Here is an 18,111-nt window from a genome sequence, read left to right on the forward strand (position 1 = left end):
AGAAATATAACCAGAACTAAGATAATTTACAAATAAAAGTTGAAATCCAAAATTTATAAATTTTTTCTTCTTAAGTCAAACAATGCCATTCCTATCTCACTGTATTTTGATTAGCAGAGGTTTTTTAGAAAAGGCATGGTATATGCTCACACAATGACTCAAAATGTAACTTGGCCTGCAGTTTTCTTTCGGGGAACAGAACACTCTAATGCAAAGCCATTATTAAAAAGCAGATAACGTCTGTACTTCCCGAAATGCCTGTGACTTCACTCTCAATTTTATGGAATTTTAAGAAAATGTTCTTATCTATTTGCTTTTCAGTTGGCACAGCGTTTTAAAACTGAGTGTCTTCAGATAAAGTGCATATTTTCTTTTGTTTCATAAAGGATATCACTGGTTTATGTGCTCAAAACTTTTGTGAATGTTTTATAATGCAGTCACAGTATAGTTTATAGCTGTGCTTACAATAAGAATTTCTCTGCGTACCCTTTGTGTGAAGAGAAAAAAAATATTAAGTTTTAGTTTGGATTTTGAAATTAATAATTGGTAACAAGAGCCTGTGGCTTTCCACTGTGCTGTCTTAGAACTTCTATCAGTTCTCAAGCAAAACTTTGAACTCAGTATTTTTCCAAACTTTGCAGCTCCAAGTAAATACTTTTCATTTAATTTCAGTTAACATAATAAAATAGGGAAAACATCACCCACTTAAAAACAGCTTAAATTGCATGTACTTTGTCACTGTAAACAAACAAGGTAAACATTGACATAACTTCAAATTATTCTTGGGTTGAAAAAAATCTGCAGTTCAAAATAAAATTCCGCCTTTGGTCAACATTTTGGATGCAATTCAAAGTTTCTCATAAAATAAACATATTTTAAAGAGTGTTTTGAATTTCACTGCATAATTCCCAGCCAACAGAAATTACAGCGGTATCTTTAAGGTTTATTATATGTCAGATCAATAGCCATTATGCAGGGCTAACAACCATCGAGATGCAATACCTTCCCTCTGCTTAACCCTTACCACTTTGACAAGAAGAAAAACTTCCTATAGGTGGTCTTTGGGGAAATCCTCACAAAGTGAAACTTTCTTGTTTCTTTGTTTAACAAATAAAAGTATTCTTTTCTGATAAAACGGAAAGTGAGCTGACTTTTTACTCAAGAAAACAAAATATTCATTAGGGTAATCCTCAGCAGAGTTTTACAATCAAAAGGGGAATAGTTCTACATTCTGCATAATAACAGATTATTTTGAAGCATGAGCCTAAAATGAAAATGCCCCATCACAACAGACTGTAAATTTTTTTCTGATGCTTTTCAAAGTGCCTCGATCATTTATACGGCCACAGTGTTAAAGTATTTGCTATTTTATTTAAACATTTTTTAAAAATGAACATTCTGGGGCTTTGCAGCATTATTAAGAAAAGCTGTCCATACTTTACCATGTTGTTACATGTGTTTATCTGCTGATTATAAAATGTGTTAAACAGTATTTTAAAAACAACAAAAAAAGGCAGAACTGCGCTTTGATTAATTCAGTGAACAAAACATATGCTGTTAGTTCTGTTCTATGAAATTCATATATGATCAATAAAATCTTTTAAAAGAGCAACGTTGGCTTTTAGGTTTGCACTGCCGACCATGTTTTTCATCCCAGTTAACTCTGGGCTCGTGCTGTTAACTTAGGCAAACAAAACGACTTTCTGACTATGATAGTAATGTCTTCTTAATCTATTTTTATCCTTTTTCTAAAATTTCTCCAGGTTGGAAGCTGTGTATTGTGGTTGTTACCCACTTTGTCCCGATGATTTGGTTTATCCTGAAATATTTCCAGGTTAGCTGCTTTAAAATGTACGTTCATCTTTGTTGAGATTTAATACATGATTCATGCTAAGTTAGAAAGTTTGAAAATAAACTAAGGCAGGAGCAATTGTTTATTTGGCAAGTCAACATGTTAGTGTTAAGGAAAATTTTATGTGTTTTAATACATTAGAGTAAGCTTATATTTACCATCTGTTCTTTTAAGATAACAAAAAAGCAAGTTTTCAAATAGCATTCTTCATTGTTAGCATACACATCCCATAATAATGGATTTTTATAAGCAGGTCAATATTGCTGCAATTGCTTACAGATTTTTTTTTAATGATACACACAGAGAAAAATCAAGGACTGAAAGCCACACCAAATTATTTAAACAATTGACTAGTTAATAATATGCAACTGTTGTACAGGGTACATACGGCTATAGTACCAGTTCTTTGAAAAAATTCTCATCACTAAATATATCACATATGCATTGTGTTACATTAGAATAATGTATTTTAATCACCCAAAGGAGATGTCTAAACAGCACAACTACACAGTCTTATTTAGCATTAAACATCCTTGTGAGCTGAGGTAACCTTATAAAATCATGCTTAAATAATGTAAAACTCGAGGCAGCGCAGAGCAATATGCATTTTTAATTAGTAAAGTGACTAATATCGAGTGTGTGCTTTGAGGTTTTTGTTTCATTAAAAATGTATCTGTTTTTCCTGCAGCTGAATATCTGTATTCTACACCTGAACAGCTTTCAAAAAGGCTCCAGAATTTCTGCAAGAGACCAGACATTATAAGAAGACATCTCTATAAGGTAGATACTGAGAAGAGATTTACGTGGTATAAATGCCATATTGAAGTACAAAGAAAAATCTTTAAAAAAAAACATTTAATTAACATACTAATGTTTAAAGGAAACATGCTAGGGAGGGATATTAGTTGTTACACTAACAAGGATTAATTAAACTGGATGCCAGTTGTATTAACCTAGGTCTTATGAAATACATGCACTTAATGCACCGTACATGCTTTTTTTTTTTAATTTATTGTTTTCTAAGATGACTGTCCTTTACATTTAGCCCCAAGAGGCTTATAAAGATGAACCTGGATTAATGTAACTCATTAGTTTACAAGGAAGTAAAGGAAAGATTCTACAATTATACTAATGAGGATAAGCTTGTCTGCCCATCATAATGAAATCTTTCCGTCCCCAAAATTCAGGTGAATGACATGTTCGAAGTTTGGCATTCATTTTTTAACACCTTTAAAGATGATTTCCAAGAATCAAATGTTTCTCTTGTCCAGTTTAATAAAGTGGCATAAAAATCCACAGTTGGTTTAGAATTAGACTGTCAGCGTCCTCTGAATGGCAAAGGCAAAAGGAAAATAGTTTAAAGAGCATCATCATTCAACCCCTGCATTCATCATCTTTTTCCCCTTGTTTGAATCAAGAATTTTACATTATTGCAATAACAACACAAAGAGGCCCTACTAAAAGTCTAAGTAATTGAACTAGGATAAATCTGCTTTACGAGTTCTGAAGGTGGCTCTAGGCCATGAGTAATATACCTTTTTATATTCTTTGAATGTAGCATCTTCATTTTACATAAATTCAGTATAGTTTACAATCTAGCAGTTTTACAATCCAGCGTATTTTAATTTTCCTATGTTAATATATAACCTTCCTGTATGAAATACAGTTTGCTGTTTTTCTTCTCTTCTTTCCCTTTTCATGGCCTAAAATACATATTTACATAGCAATACATCAAAACATGACTTTGTTTCTGCAGGAAACAGTTAAACTTCGAGAAAAAGGGAGAGAACCAAAAATGCAATTTAACACCCAATTTCAAGCTCATTATCTTTCATTGTCTATTAACTTGGCAATGGTTCAGAAGGTAGCTCATAATAGTTTAAAATGCTGACTGAACAGTTCCAGGCTTCAGTATCACTCCCTGAGTCAATACGAACTGTATCGTAGACATGGGAAGCTTCACAGAGGAAACAGTCTTCCAAGGTTTACGTCCAGATTTCTTAATTTTTCAAGTTCAGCAGTGGTCTTGTTTGTATAAAACATTAATCAAATCGTTTCCCACATGACAGACTATCAAAATGTGTGGGTTATGAAAGCTGAAGAAATAGAGTAGTAAGTATTAATACAAGTGGATTCCTTTTCTACATATGACACAAAGCAGTTTTCAGTGAGTTCACCATCAGATAATTGACTTATTTTCCTTCGGGTGAATTTTTGATGATGTTTTCCTTCTCAGTTTTTTAAAGATACAATTGACATACAGCATAATGACTTGACTTTCATATATTGGAAAATGGTCACCAGCACAAGTTTAGTTACCATCCATGATCTCACACAGATACAAAAAAAGAGAGAAAATGTTTTTCCTTGTGATGAGGGTGGTGAAGTATTTATATGTCCACCAACAAAATTTATGAGTTTTTCACTTGCTTTAGGTTAAGTCTTATTATCCCTGTTATTTTGCATCTGCAACTTTTTAACCATTTCAAAAGTTACTGCCACAAGTTGCCTTTGGTTACGAAAGAAAACAGATCTCCAGTTCAAATATTTTAATTCAGCTACTGCCATGACATAGCTATAATTATTTATTTTACAAACAACTTCTGGAAAAACTCTGAAAGAATGCCAGCTTAGTGGTATGCTGTTAATACACCAAATTGTTCCTCATGCAGCTTCAAAAATAACCTATCCTTAAGTGTTATTTCATGTTACTACCTTTTGCATATATCTTTACCCTATAATACTAAAATACTCCATCTCAAAGTTCTATAAATTAGTATTTTATGCATAAGTACATGTATAATTGATTTTTACGTATTTTGTACCACGGGTTTTTTTCCTTCTGAATCTATTATACACTTTCATGTATGTCCTTATTCATAGATCTTGATTAATACTGTATCTACAAATCAATTCTAAGAGTTAATAAATTGGTCTAAGAATTATAAGTGACCAAGAGCTTTATGATGCAACTGTCAGGAGAAACCACTAAAAATCACAGAAGGGACCAGAAATTTAGTTTGTCGTTGTAATAGGATTTAGAGCCAAAAAGGAAAAAGAATGCCTTCTAAAACTTTATAATTAAGATGCAATTAAGTTATGATATTTTTCCACCTTATGTTTTATTAATACACACATTTTGCAGGTCACATTTGCCTTCACTAAATACCAGAGAATCATTTCCCCCAAGGCAGCTCTTTACCTACTTTTCTTATGCAATGGAAGTGTCTTTTGTGTGTACTGCAAAAAGAATTTGGGTTTTTTCTTTTTTTTTAGACTTATTTCTATTGGACAGTACTGTTTTGCTTTTATAAAACATATGCTTCTAAGATCTAAAGGGATAGAATGTCACTGAATTCTTTAATTTGCTCCTTTTACATTTTTACACCTTACTCTCTTTTTTTTGTTAAAAGTTTACATTTTAAAATCATCTCAGCCTCTTATCACATAGAGTTCACTTTAGGATAGGATTTTTCATATGGATTCACACTTAGAAATTTAATGACTAGAATAAGGCTACTAACACTTGGCTTTCTTCTCACATGAGACATTATACTTTCAACATGAGTGAGAGTTTGGGGGCTCTAACTTGAAGCAGGATTTGAAACAGAATGCTAGTAACTGAAAAGCAGAAACAGAATTTGATACTTTTTTTTTTCTTAAAGTGACTCTCCACTGCAGAATACTGTGCTCACTTCTCACCTGAAACAGTTTGACTTGAAATGTTTAAATCCCCTCACACACACTCAAGTATGTCCTCTCCCTCTCTTTCTGTCTGTTTCTCTCTTCCCTTCCCGCCTCCCTCCCTCTCTCCTCTCTCTCTCTCACACACACACATTTTTCTCAAGATCTTCAGTGATTTCTAATGCATGCAGAAATTAAACGTTTCTTAATCATTTTAAAAATCCAAAACCATTTTCTTAATTTAAAAAATGTAAAACCATTTCTTTAAAAAGTTTACTTCTAGGTTTAATCATTGCCTGCAGCTTTTCTGTACTATCAGGCCATTTCCTCTTGTAAGTAGGTTAGACACATTGGCCACATATTTGTCACACCGATAAAACAGGTTTCACTTCATCCCCAACTGGGAGCTCTTTTGTGACTCCCAAACCAACCTTGAACACAAAATTCTAGCAGTCATCATAAAATAATTAGCCAAGGCTTGACTTCTTACACTAGCAATTATTCTTCCTTTCCCACTTCAATCCCATGAAGTTGTCATTTTTTGTATCATTTTTACTATGTGAATTTACTTACTGAAAAATTCCCAGCAACTATTTGAGTTCAGTAGTTTATGCTTTCAGAGCACCTTTGAAAAAACTGTATGAACATTGCCTCCACCAATATTGACAATAGCTCAGTAGCACAAATGAGGCAGTTGCATAAAGTAGATACCACCCTTACTAAGTATCGAGATTTTCATCCCTGTCCTATCTCACATTCACTTTTATTTACAGCTTAAACAATTTCTGTGCGAAAAAGATACTATTTTTTTCTTGTGTTTTATGAGAGTGACCTGTATAGTTCCTTAAGATTTTTCAAATGTACCTGCTGGTTTTCATTTTGTTCTCCTCTTCAAGTTCTTCAACATCCTACGAACCTTTATAGAACCTGCTGTTATTTAGAGGAGAGAAGAATTTTCATATTTCTGCCTAAAAGTGCTTCCAAACACTGATTAAGCTTACAATTCAGACTCAGTGGCCAGAAAAGCCATTTGTGGTCGTCTTAATTGTATCACCCGAACCACAGCCAAGCCACTTCAAGTTTCCTTCAAGAGACCGGTCACTTTATAGTCCCCTTTTAATTTGCCTTATACTCTAGATGTCAATAAAGTGTTGCTCCCCCAAAGTCATCACTGTAACATTTAAAAAATTTCTTAAAATCTCTCAACTGTACCAACACAATATAAGGCAGATTTTCAGTCTGAGTCTCTCCCCCTCCCTCCCTCTCTCCTCCCACCTCTTCCCTCTCACCTTCTTCATTTCCTTCTTCGATTTTATTTGGCTTGGTTTTCCTTTGACTTGTCTAAATAAAATACTAGCAAAAAACGTTTAGCACACTAGATATACTTTAAGTGATTAAGATCAGTTAGAGGTTTGGCTTCTTGTCCTCTGCTACTCATTTGCAGCCTGGCTCTAGGTGAACCTCTTGGCCTCTATATGATTCATCTATAAACTTGTAAGAATTTTTTTTCTTAATTCTTAATAGCATTCTCCCATGAGGTACTGGTATAATGAAATAATGAATATAAACCCATTTGTAGACTTGAAGTGGTTTATAAATTCCACGTAATAGTAATGGCATTTCTCTTGTACCTTCACCACTTAAAAGTAACATACATTAGCAAAACATGTATTAAAGAGTTTTGTGTATCTTGTGTTTATAAAAGTTAAAAGTCGGATGACAGGTTTCTAATAGCTGTCATCCATAGCATAAACCAGGAAATGTGTGTACAGCAGAATGTACCCATTCTCAAAATATCGGAAGCTTTTCCCTACGGTGGAAATACAGTTACACATTAAGCCAATCAGAATCTGGGATTTCCTGAGGTGATGAAACTTGAGAACCATTTACTTGGTGGCTTTTTGAAATCTAATTGACATAAGTTACGCAAATCTGCAGTATGAATTTTCAGCATACTTTAGTTTTTCAGTGGTTAATGCTTCTTCCTTGCTTTCTCTTCTCTCCCTCCCCCTTACAGGGTGAGATGACTCCTTTTTCTTGGGCAGCCCTACGTGGTAAATTCAGGTCTCTGCTCACAGCAGAACCTAGGGAAGATTTGTGACAGATGGGGCTAAGTCACAAACTTGCAGCCTAAGGCAGAATCTGTAGAACTTTCCAGAGTGTGCCCATATTTACCTGATCAGAGAGAAAAGAAAATCTGCAGAGGAAGCTGAGCCTGGCTGCTTGTCATAGCTGACACGGAGCCATCTGCCACAAACCTGTGGCGGCTTCAGATCTCCAATCCCTGCCACCAGCCCAACTCAAATTAAATACAGATTCCTAGAGACGCTGTGATGGTTACACATGTCCTCAGCATCACATGGAGGAGACTGTTCAAAAAAAAAATATGTGGCCTGTTGTATAACTGCACTCATGTATCCCATATGTGGTGCCACATTGCGTTTCCGGTGGAATCCGTTTTTATCCTTTGTACTGGATGACATGGTGCCTGAATTCTTTCTTTTCGCCGACACGACAGCAGCCAAACTACAGCTTCAAACGCTTGCACTTGGCTGGGTTTCTACCTAGGTTGCCAGGTTGCCGCCGGAGCCTCCCTGTGCCCTCAAAGGGCCACGGGGCCTGGAAGGAGCCTCCGAGCGCTGCCCGATTAATTGGGCAGCAATCTCAGAACGGTTTGTGGGCAGAGGGCTGCTTTAGCACTATCCTCTTAGCAAATTAATGACTCTCTGGCACAGGAGGTTTTAAGTGAAGGTATTAATAAGGGGTCTGGCAGGTATTCCCATGAGTCACAGAGTTACATTTGCATTTAATTTATCTTAAAGTTGCAAGATAAACAGCTGTAAATCGGACAAACATGGGAAATACACTAAGTGGGGCCATCTTGCCCATAAAATGAACACTGAGATACTTGTCTTAATTTTTTTCCAGGGGTAAAAATAGAGAAATCAAAATACCTCTAACAAACCAGTAATTTTGGTATAAATATTCCTTGAAAATATTTGCAACCAGCTCCAAATATAATCTTTTCAAGATAAATCGCTTTGATTCCAATAGTCAAGCTGCTGTATTTGTTGATGTAAAGATGTTTTGAAAGGCTAGATTGCAAAATAAATTTTTAATAAAGTACCCACTGCAATTTTTAATTAAGATACCTAATTTACGTGTAAGTGTGTACATCGATCTCTGTTATTCTCACCAAACAATTTTTTTATGTCAGAGACAACGAATACAATTGTTTCTTTTCAGGATGAACAAGGATCTGTTTTGCAAATGTTTGTAAGATATTATGACATTTCCAAGATTTTCTTTGCATTCTGGAAAGCAGGAGGTAAACATTTGTAGTCATTAAGGTAAAGTCTGTTGATAAACCATCTTCTGTTTACTGACAGGTAAATTGTAACTTTACTAGCTTTTGAAATGAGTAACTTCTATACACTGCAGCATGAGGCACAGCCAGGGAGAGTGGGGTAGACAAGGGCCGGCCTGGCTCTCTGGTTTCTAGAAGGATTGAGTGGTCTAGCAGGCATCCAAAATAGAGCAGGGAATGGTTCAGCAGTCCAGTTGGGCCCATTTGACAGGTAGCAAAATTGTTAGCAGCAAATAGAAGGTCAGAGAGCCAGACAGAGCCCTTGGGATAGAGGCACTTTTACAGATCAAAGAGAGCAGGAGTACTGGGAGCGAGGCCTGGAAATTTAAAAGCAGAACAAGCTGTCTTTGCACAGTGTCCTCTCCCTAGCCATTTGCCATCCATACAGCACTGGCTTCGAGTCCCACAGCTTGCAGGGATGTCACTGAATAAATTTCCTCCTCACCCATGAAACAAGAGGCTCAGGGATTATTTCAGAAATCCTTCAGGTCTGAGACTGGGGAACTTGTAATCTGTCAGGTAGGTCTGCTCCTTTTGAGTACACAAGTGAAGATCTCAACGTGCCTAAGAGGTCCTCAGACACTTCTGGGCAGGGTTTAGCATCTGATGAGATGAACTAGACCAGTAAATTTACTTTGGTCAGAAAGATGCCATATCATAGATGATGTCTTCCCAAAATAATATTAATACTCTCACAGCCAAGAAACAGTGTTTAGTTTCATGTTTTACTTTCCTAAAAATAATGGACTCACATTTTTTAGTGTACAAGATATTATATGTGTAACAGTTACCCAAATGTTTTCTTACTAACTGATGGGGAAAAAACATTAAGTACCTCTCAGATAGTGCATCCAAAATATTTAAATAGTTTCCTGATTTGGGCAACTGCAGTGTTGAATGTGACCTGTGTATGGAGTTCTTTCCTCTACACGCATAAACTCAAGTCAAATTTTCTCTTTAATTGTGCCCAGCAATTTCTGTGGAATAAAAATTTACATTAAAGTTGTCACTTCTTTAAACTTTTCTGTCAGATTTGGTATTAGTGCAAATAAGCAATAAAAAGTTTTGTAACTGGGTAATTTTTAGCATTTGGAAATTGTGTGTGTGTGTGTGTGTATATGTGTGCTTCTCAATAACAATGATATGGTGGAATGGAGTGTTGCTAAGTAAACCAACCCATATTTTGTTGAAGTCAGAGGATAACTGAGAATACAAATTGACTCTAATCTTGTTTCCCTTATTTTCACTAAGGAAACCAGACAGTACTGTTACTTCTAATTTTAAATATTGCTGTTGAAATTTTTATCTTTCTTTTTTTTAACATCTCACTGTTAATTTTATTCTTTTAAGATAACTCATTAAACCAATTTTAATTTTAAATGTCTTTAAAAGTCTGCCCATTATCAAAACCTTTATACAATTTCCAGGACATTTGCCAGAACTTCCCTAAACTTTGTTTCTGATTAGGTATTTCAGTAATAAGTAACAGAGTGCCTAGTTCTTAACCTATTCGTTTGTACCATGTTGATCAGGAATAAGTCCAAAGACGTTTCTGAAAATGCCCCTGCTTAAGTTCAAATACGTTCAAATATAGCTAAGTTTATATGTCCTGCTCTATAGCTCTCATGCCACATAAAGATGGCAGCATAATCAGTAAGTCAATGGAAACTCATAGCCATGGAAGCTGCATAGATTTATTTCAACACCTTGAAATGCATCTGGAAGCAAAGACTTCATTTTATGTTGAAGGTGTTAATTATATTTGGTATTTTTAAAAGTAAAATCTGTTTTTGAGAAAGCATCTGCTACCCAGAAATATTATGAGCCACAATAAAATTTTCATTTAAGTTTCAAGATACTTCCTGTGGGTGATAGAATCAGTTTTCAAATGCTAGTCCATGCTGTCTTTTAATGTTGACATATTTTATGTTTTATTCTTCTATGGACTGTTGACAGGTATCGCTCTAAGTGCCTCTCTGTTTCAGTGGAAAACTGGTTATATTTAATATCAGATTTTATATGTAACAATGAAGAGAGTAAACCACTAACATGAACATGTTTCATTTTAAAATTTGAATTGAGACACAAGACCACTGATGCTTCTATGATACACCTTCCCTTCAAAGCTATTCATTAAAATGTAACTGGGAAAGCATAAAAACATGCAAACAATTCTACATGCTGTGCAAAGACATGTACATATGTGATTAAAGTACAGAAAAAAATATGAGAACTACACTAAATTTGCCATAATGGTTAAGTCAGAGGAGTGATGGTGGAAAGACCAGATACGTAATTGGGAGAAGCATGTTCACTGTATGGTTAAGGTCTGTCCATAAGCTGGGTCATGTACACAAAGGCTTACTGGTACCCTTTGGTGACTATATACCTTCAATGTCATTGGATATACCCCCTGATAGGAGCTATACATACTTTGGTCACTTTTGCTACCTACCTTCCTTAACACTACTTGACTCTAAACAACAGATCAAGTCAGAAACCCATTTTCCCTCAGTGAAAGAAATTGCCCTAACTGCCATTTTGCATGAGAAGACTTCTCCACTCACTAGGACCCAAGGGCTTAACCTCGACCCTGAAACGAACTATTAAGAAAGTCGGACTTGACTCTCCGGGGGTTCCTTTCTCCCGGGCTGCTGATCACCATTTCTAACTAATGCCTGTGGCATTACAAACACAAGATGGAAAACTAGAGCTCTATAAAATGCCTTTTGAAGGATGAGAGGAAGCTGAAAGGTGTTAAATGACCCAGTCTTCTTTTCTCGAGAACCGCAGGGCTGATGGTCAAGCACAGAGCCACAGAGCCGTCTGACCTCCTGACCACACTGCCCGCCTCCCAGCGGGTGTCGGTCCCCTTTCCTCTTCAAGACACAGAAGCAAAGTGTGGACTCTGCCCCTTAGCTGCACTCCACCCCGTGGAAGGAAGTTCTCCCCGGGACCTTTCTGGTGCCCTGGCTGCCCGTGTGGTCCACATGACTTCAGCGGCCAGGATCCCCCCTCACCCTACAGCCCATTTTCCTAATTGGGGAATTGGGGACCCATGTTTTCAGGGGTCCTCCCATTACCTGTGATCATCTGTGGGACTCAGTTCTCTCCCATTGCTCTGTGGTAATGACTTCAACCCTAGGACAGGTTCTTGGTTGTTCTCCTAAACTGACATGAGAAATTGGTGATTCTTGTGACAGAATCAGAAATGCTTATATTTCTGTCCTATCAGTTAGTACATTTAAATAGCAGACCTAAGGCGGAGGGCAGGGAGATGTGACTTCTACTAGAATACTTGTGCAATACCTTCCTCTAGGAATTTGAAGTCCTTTGTATTTGAAAAATGTGATGTTTTCATTATTTCACAACTGAGAAAATTGAGGCATCATGTAACGGCATATTTAGGGAGCCGGACTGTGTTACAGAAACAAAAAGACTGTATGGGCTTTTCCCTGCTTGTCATTGTCACCCATGTGTCCTCCAGGGAGCACCAAGATCAGTGTGCATGACTCAACTGGACCCCGAGGTCCCTTCTATTTCTCTCCCCACCAGGCAAGAGGGTGCAAAGAACAGCGGGGGATTGCTTTGTGGCCCACATTGTTAGCGTTAATAGAGGCATGAGAGACCGGGTAGTGCTGCCAATATTTTAAGCGTTTTTATTATTACTACGACCATGCCTGGGGGGAGACATTCAGTCTCTGCCCCCAGTGCAGGCCCCCACCCCTCCCTGGGCTCTTAAAATGCTGCTGGATTTCGACGTTTCGGGAACTTTCCTGCCCTCTCGCTAAGCATTTGTTGTTCTAACTTCCCGATTTTAGAAGTGGGGAGACTTAGGGCCTGAGAAGAAACTGCCCTGCTGTGGGTCCTCTGGCGGCAGAGGCACGCCGAGAACTCAGCCTCTTTCCGAAGGCTGCGCTCCCTTCGAGGGTCCAGACCATTCCTTAGCGGAGAGGAGCGACTGCCTGTCTCTCCATCACCACCTCTTTCCTCCTCCCGCTTTCCTGTCAGCAGACCCTGGATCCATAAACCACCGTAACCACACCGTAAGATGCATGTTACCTCTGGCCCCATTTGGACTCGAAGTGACCGAAAGGAGAAGAATGCCCAAGAATTGATTCCTGGTTCTGAAATTTCAGGCTCTGGCGCCTGTGATGTTGCTGAGCCGCTGAGTCTTGTCCATTGCCTTCACATCATATGACAATGAGGTGGCACATCCACAGAGCGATAGGGCTGGCCCTTTATCCAAGACGCATCCCCACGATGTGGCCAGGTGCCAAGGGCCAGGAGCAGAGGGGGCAGGTGGCATCAGCGGCGGGAGCGCCTTACCCTGCACAGCACGGGGCCTGCTTCCCCTCACCCCCGGTAGACACCCGGAAATTACATCCTGAAACCTATTTCCCCAGAAAAGAAAAGGAAGGGGAGGGATAACTTACAAAGAAGACACTTCTAATATGGTATTAGACTGTAATTCATAGGGAAATTTATGCCTGAGATATGAATTTCTGATAAAAGGGGTTTTTTAAAAGGGAAACACTGACACATCCTTAATTATAGAGTAATAAATACCAGTGGTATATTATCTTCCGATATTTCCTTACACAGATATCAAAGCATGCAGCTGTTTTTGAAAACTGATAATCAAGTACAATATAAGCATATTACATCTTGCACTCACAACACACCCTTCACTGAGCAGCCTCACGGAGCACTTCACAGGGAGGGGCAGAGCTGCTTAGAGCAGGAACCTAACTGAACAAATTCGCCTTGAATCGTAACTTAAGAATCATAGTCAAACCGAAATGCCTCTCCTTGCCAAGGAAAGACATTCCAAAGGCAGAGCATGCCAAGCACGAAGCCTTTGCTTCAGGATTATGGAGGCAGTTCTCAAAAGCCAGCATAACTTAATGATCAATCAGAAAAATACAGAGCAGTAACTGCACAACTGAAGGATGCATCAAAATCGTACAAAGCGTTCGTAGTGGAATGCGGAGGAGGAAGGGGATTGTAATAAAGTATTAGCTCTTAGAAAGCTCTATTTATTGCTTTCAACCCCGGCAGCAAAAACGAGGAGAGAGAGACAAACATGGTCAAAGAAAAGTACGTGGACAAATGTGGGGGGTAGGAAAGGAAATGAAGGTTAAACAAGGCCAATATGATTCAGAAAGAAAGGGAGGGAGGAAAGGATAAGAAGCCAGCTGCAATTACTAAATGTTACATTAAGACGAGCTGAAATTGAGAGGGGGAGGTCTGGGTATTTTACCAAATGGATTAATGTCTTCTTCCTTGGGTGTCTGAAGTTGGAGATTTTAATTTATTTGGTGCAGAATTTTATTGTGAAATTCTTGGTGGGGTGAAGGGAAAAATAAGAACAATTGTAAACACATAGGAAGGAGGAACATACAATCTTATAAATTTATAATAGTTTTAAGCTACAAAGGTAAATAGCCAACAAAATCATCCCTCACAATAGAACTTAAAGGACACTTAGAGGTACATACAAAAAAATCAGAAAGACAAATAAAATCACCACATAGATGTGTGAAGCCAAGGAGTTTGAGTGACTTAGGGGCTGGTTTTATTGCCGTTCTCCTTTCTCCACCCATTTAAAAAAATAAATCACAGCTCTGGCATTTGGAAACCTAGTCATGAACATCATTTATTAATATAAACTTAATCCTGTTTTGTTCTTTGGTGGGTGGTAAAAACACGAAGTTACAGCAACTTGCCTTAAACAACGGCAACAGGATGATCCTCTCAAACACTGGAAAGCTAAGAGGGAAAGCAAGGCTCCTTCTTTGCTCTTTAGCCTTATTTATTATACTGAAGGATCAAGTCAAAAAGTGTAGGCGGTGTATAGAAGGGCTAGGTGCTCAGAGGGAGACTTAAAGTTTTCCTAAATATGTATCAGAAGGAGGAATGAGCTTGAAACCTAGTTTGAGTTACATTGATTTGTAAGTCTGCTGATCTACTACCACTTCTGGGGAAGGTGGGAAGTCAGGCAGGCGCTCTGCCTCCTACAACCAAAGAGACCACGGCAGGAACTGAATCATGTTCATAGGCCCCGAGTGTAAGGCCGCTGCCATCCGGCTGGACACCAGTCCACGAACACAGTGGCTCAGGCATTTGCGTGGCCAATAATGTTAGAAATCATTTAAATTCAAAATATGCATCAGTAGGTCTTAAGAATTACTGAATCGCAGCTATTAATCTTGAAAGCCAACAGCATTATTGGGGTGTGGGCCGATCACTTAACTGGAATCACATGAAAAAGCACTTGGAAAAAAAAATTAATGCTGTGGGAAATGACACTGATGAAAAATGGAAAAATATCATCTACAAAGAGGAAGCGTAGTAAGATGACTAACCAAGGTGGCCGTGTTGCCTTCAAGCTCCAGCATCTCGGTTTATCAGTGAACAGAGGAGCAGCGAAGAGGTAAAACTGTTTCTAAAGCTGACGCGGCAAGGAGAGAGAAAATACCTAAGAGTGCAGTGCCGGTGGCTCAGAGTGACCCTCAAAGGTCGTCTTTCTAGTATTAGAAATAAGGGCACCGAACTGGAGGTTTGTCATGCCAGTGAGTGGGCTTCGGAGTGCGAACGCTTCTCCACCTTTTGCAGACAATGCAGGACACCGTGGCGTTCAACCGGTTCTTAAATCCCAGAGACAGGGTGCAGAGAGTTTTGTGACCGTAATTAATCAAGAGGAAGACATCAAAGCACACCCCTCTCCTTCTTCCTCTTGAGCCACAAAGGCATGGAGGGAACTTGTGCTCCGGTGCTTGCAGCTGTGCTCCCTGGCAGCCCATCGGCGTGTATTCTCTGGTACATTTCCAGTGCTGTGATACCAGGCCAGAAAAAATGGAATCAGAGAAACTGCAAAATAAAACACGTGCGCGCGCGCGCGCCTTCTGTGCGCGCGCACGGTAGGGTGTCACTGAAGGTAATGAACTGCAAAACTTTAATCACCAAATTTTAAAACTTAAAATTATTTTAAGTTTGAGTAATACGTTCTGAAGAAGCGAAATGTGCTTGAGAGTAGTATTTATAGCCCTTTATTTCTAAGAGGTTCCCCCGACCTCTGCGCGCATCAGCAAACTGTCCACCTACACGACGGGCGCGCAGCTGCTATTTGGCCCCAGGCACCACCTACCCAGAGTCACCACCTAATGCATGTTACATTCGCTCCCATAATAAAAGGGGGGTGGGGGTACAAGACTAGAAGGGGCCTTTTCCCCCTCAGCGTTTTGCGTTTCCTTTTGTCGCGGCAGTCGGCTGACACAGGGAGAATGTGGTGTAGGTTTTGTTTGCTTTTAATCTGTAATTAAGGATTCCTTGTCTGGGGCTGGCAATCTCCTTTCTCTGCCCTCCCTGCCTCCCGGGTCTTCCGCTCGGCCGGGTCTGCTCCGGCGCCGCAGGCTGGGGGCTCGGGCCTGGGCCGCGGGCAGGGGGCCGGCGGCGGCGGGGCGCGGGACCTGAGCCGCTGCCGAGCGGCCGCGCCCAGGCTGCCGAGGGCGGGGAGGGGGGCCCGCGCGGGTCCCTGGAGGCCTGGGCGAGCGCCCCGCCGCCGCCCTCGCCGCACGCATCATCCCCCGCGCCGCGGCGCCGTAGCGGCCCGCGAGCCCGCCTGCCTCCCGCCCGCCGCGGCGCCCGCCCCGACGCCCCTCTCCGTCCCGTCCCAAGCGGATCGGGGGAGCCCTGCACCTCCTCCGGCGAGAGGAAAACGGGCAGGTGCGGGACACTGAGGTCGCGGTGTCGGGTCCGAGCCCTTCCGGCGGCAGCGGGCGGGAGCCGGACAGCCCCGGGGGCGGGGTCCCGGGGCCAGGCTCCCGGAAGCGCCCGCGCCGACTCCCCGGCAGCCCGGCGCTAGCGCTCGCGCCGGCCCGCACTCGCAGAGCACGCACCCGGCGCGCGGACACGCACATGCGGGCACGCGCCCGCCGCCCTCGCCGCCCAGGCTCGGCAGCGCGGGGCTTGAGCGGAGAGGGCCGGGTGGCCCGGGAAGGCAGCGCGGCCCCGGCGGGGCTCGCTCCGTCTGGGATTGACTGCGCTTGGTTCCCGGAGGCGCCCATTCTCAGACCTCAGTGAGAGAAGGTGCTCTCAACAAAAGTACTGATTTCAGACCCGCTCCCCTTTAAAAACAAATGCACCTTATGCAAAACCGAGGGTCCGGGGCATGGGAGCTGAGACAGGCAGGGAATACTGGCTGTTTCAAAGTACTCCGCTTCTGCTCTCTATTCACACATGTGAGCTAAACCGCACCCCAGGCTCCAGGACGCTTTTGCCTTCACTTCCTACCTACTTTGTTTCTCTTCCTTGACGCTGATTTGTCACTCATTTTGGTCTAAATTGCAGAAATCTTGGAAAAAAAGTTTAATATTTTGAGACTTCTATTATTTACAATTAGGTATTTAGCGTGCACATTTATGTGTAAGAGAAAAAATACCTCTTGCCCTTTAGTTTCAACAGTGCAGTTTGGTCTCTGTCCATCCGGTTATAATCTATTTCCCACCCACGGAGATTGCTGTGCTAAACTGGTGCACGCTAGTGACCAGATACAAAACCTGTGCCGGGGGTTTTCCTGACCATCTCTGGCGTATAATATGGCTCAAGATTTCCCCCCACCCCTGGTTTGAAACATTCCTCAAATTGTAAACTCCACGATATGAGTTGGTTGGTTGATCAAAATGTGAGAGGAGCAGTGCAGAGGTAAACGGAGGAAGGGGTGGGGGTGGCTCCGTAAGCCTGCCCGTGAAGGCTGAAGGAGAGCACATGGGAAGTGTACCGAGAAAAGACCGGCTGTAAACAATGATGATCAGGGCTTTCAGAAATCATAAAACGGATTGAAATATCTGTTTCATTATTTATTCATCACAGCACAACTTTGCAAATCTGAGAGTAGTGTTTGAAAACCAAGTGCCTTTTATTTTGTACATCAACTCAGCAGATGGTTCTCCCTTCCAAAATGTATGTGGCTAAAGGGTTAAAGCTATAATTTTAGAATCTCGGGAAATGACATTAAGATCTGATACATTGCCTTTTCTCTCTGGCAATAATATACCTCAAAGAAAAATATACACTTATTGATATCACGATAATGTTTCTCATTCTGAGTACAAGTGTCAGAATGATTCCCGTTTGTAGAAGTGTTTTTAAAACTGCGAGGACACTTTCAATGCTATGAAAGCTGAGGAGCCAATGAAAGGGAACT

General features: G+C 40.4%; 1 protein-coding gene across 7 annotated transcripts in view; it reads left to right on the forward strand.

Moving 5' to 3' along the window:
* Positions 1-9,982, forward strand: part of GTDC1 (glycosyltransferase like domain containing 1) — a 369,763-nt gene extending 359,781 nt beyond the window's left edge. For 6 of the 7 annotated variants that reach the window (XM_057505628.1, XM_036912727.2, XM_036912720.2 and 3 more), the window contains 3 exons: positions 1,764-1,834; positions 2,541-2,632; positions 7,554-9,982. In XM_057505628.1, the coding sequence (XP_057361611.1) occupies positions 1,764-1,834; positions 2,541-2,632; positions 7,554-7,637 (247 nt within the window). In that variant the 3' untranslated portion in view covers positions 7,638-9,982. The remainder of the gene's footprint in view (positions 1-1,763; positions 1,835-2,540; positions 2,633-7,553) is intronic. The other variant, XM_036912733.2, reaches the window with a different exon arrangement.
* The last annotated feature ends 8,129 nt before the right edge of the window (positions 9,983-18,111 follow it).

This window comes from Manis pentadactyla, chromosome 8 (assembly GCF_030020395.1).
Source record: "Manis pentadactyla isolate mManPen7 chromosome 8, mManPen7.hap1, whole genome shotgun sequence".
Taxonomy (NCBI): Eukaryota; Metazoa; Chordata; class Mammalia; order Pholidota; family Manidae; genus Manis; species Manis pentadactyla.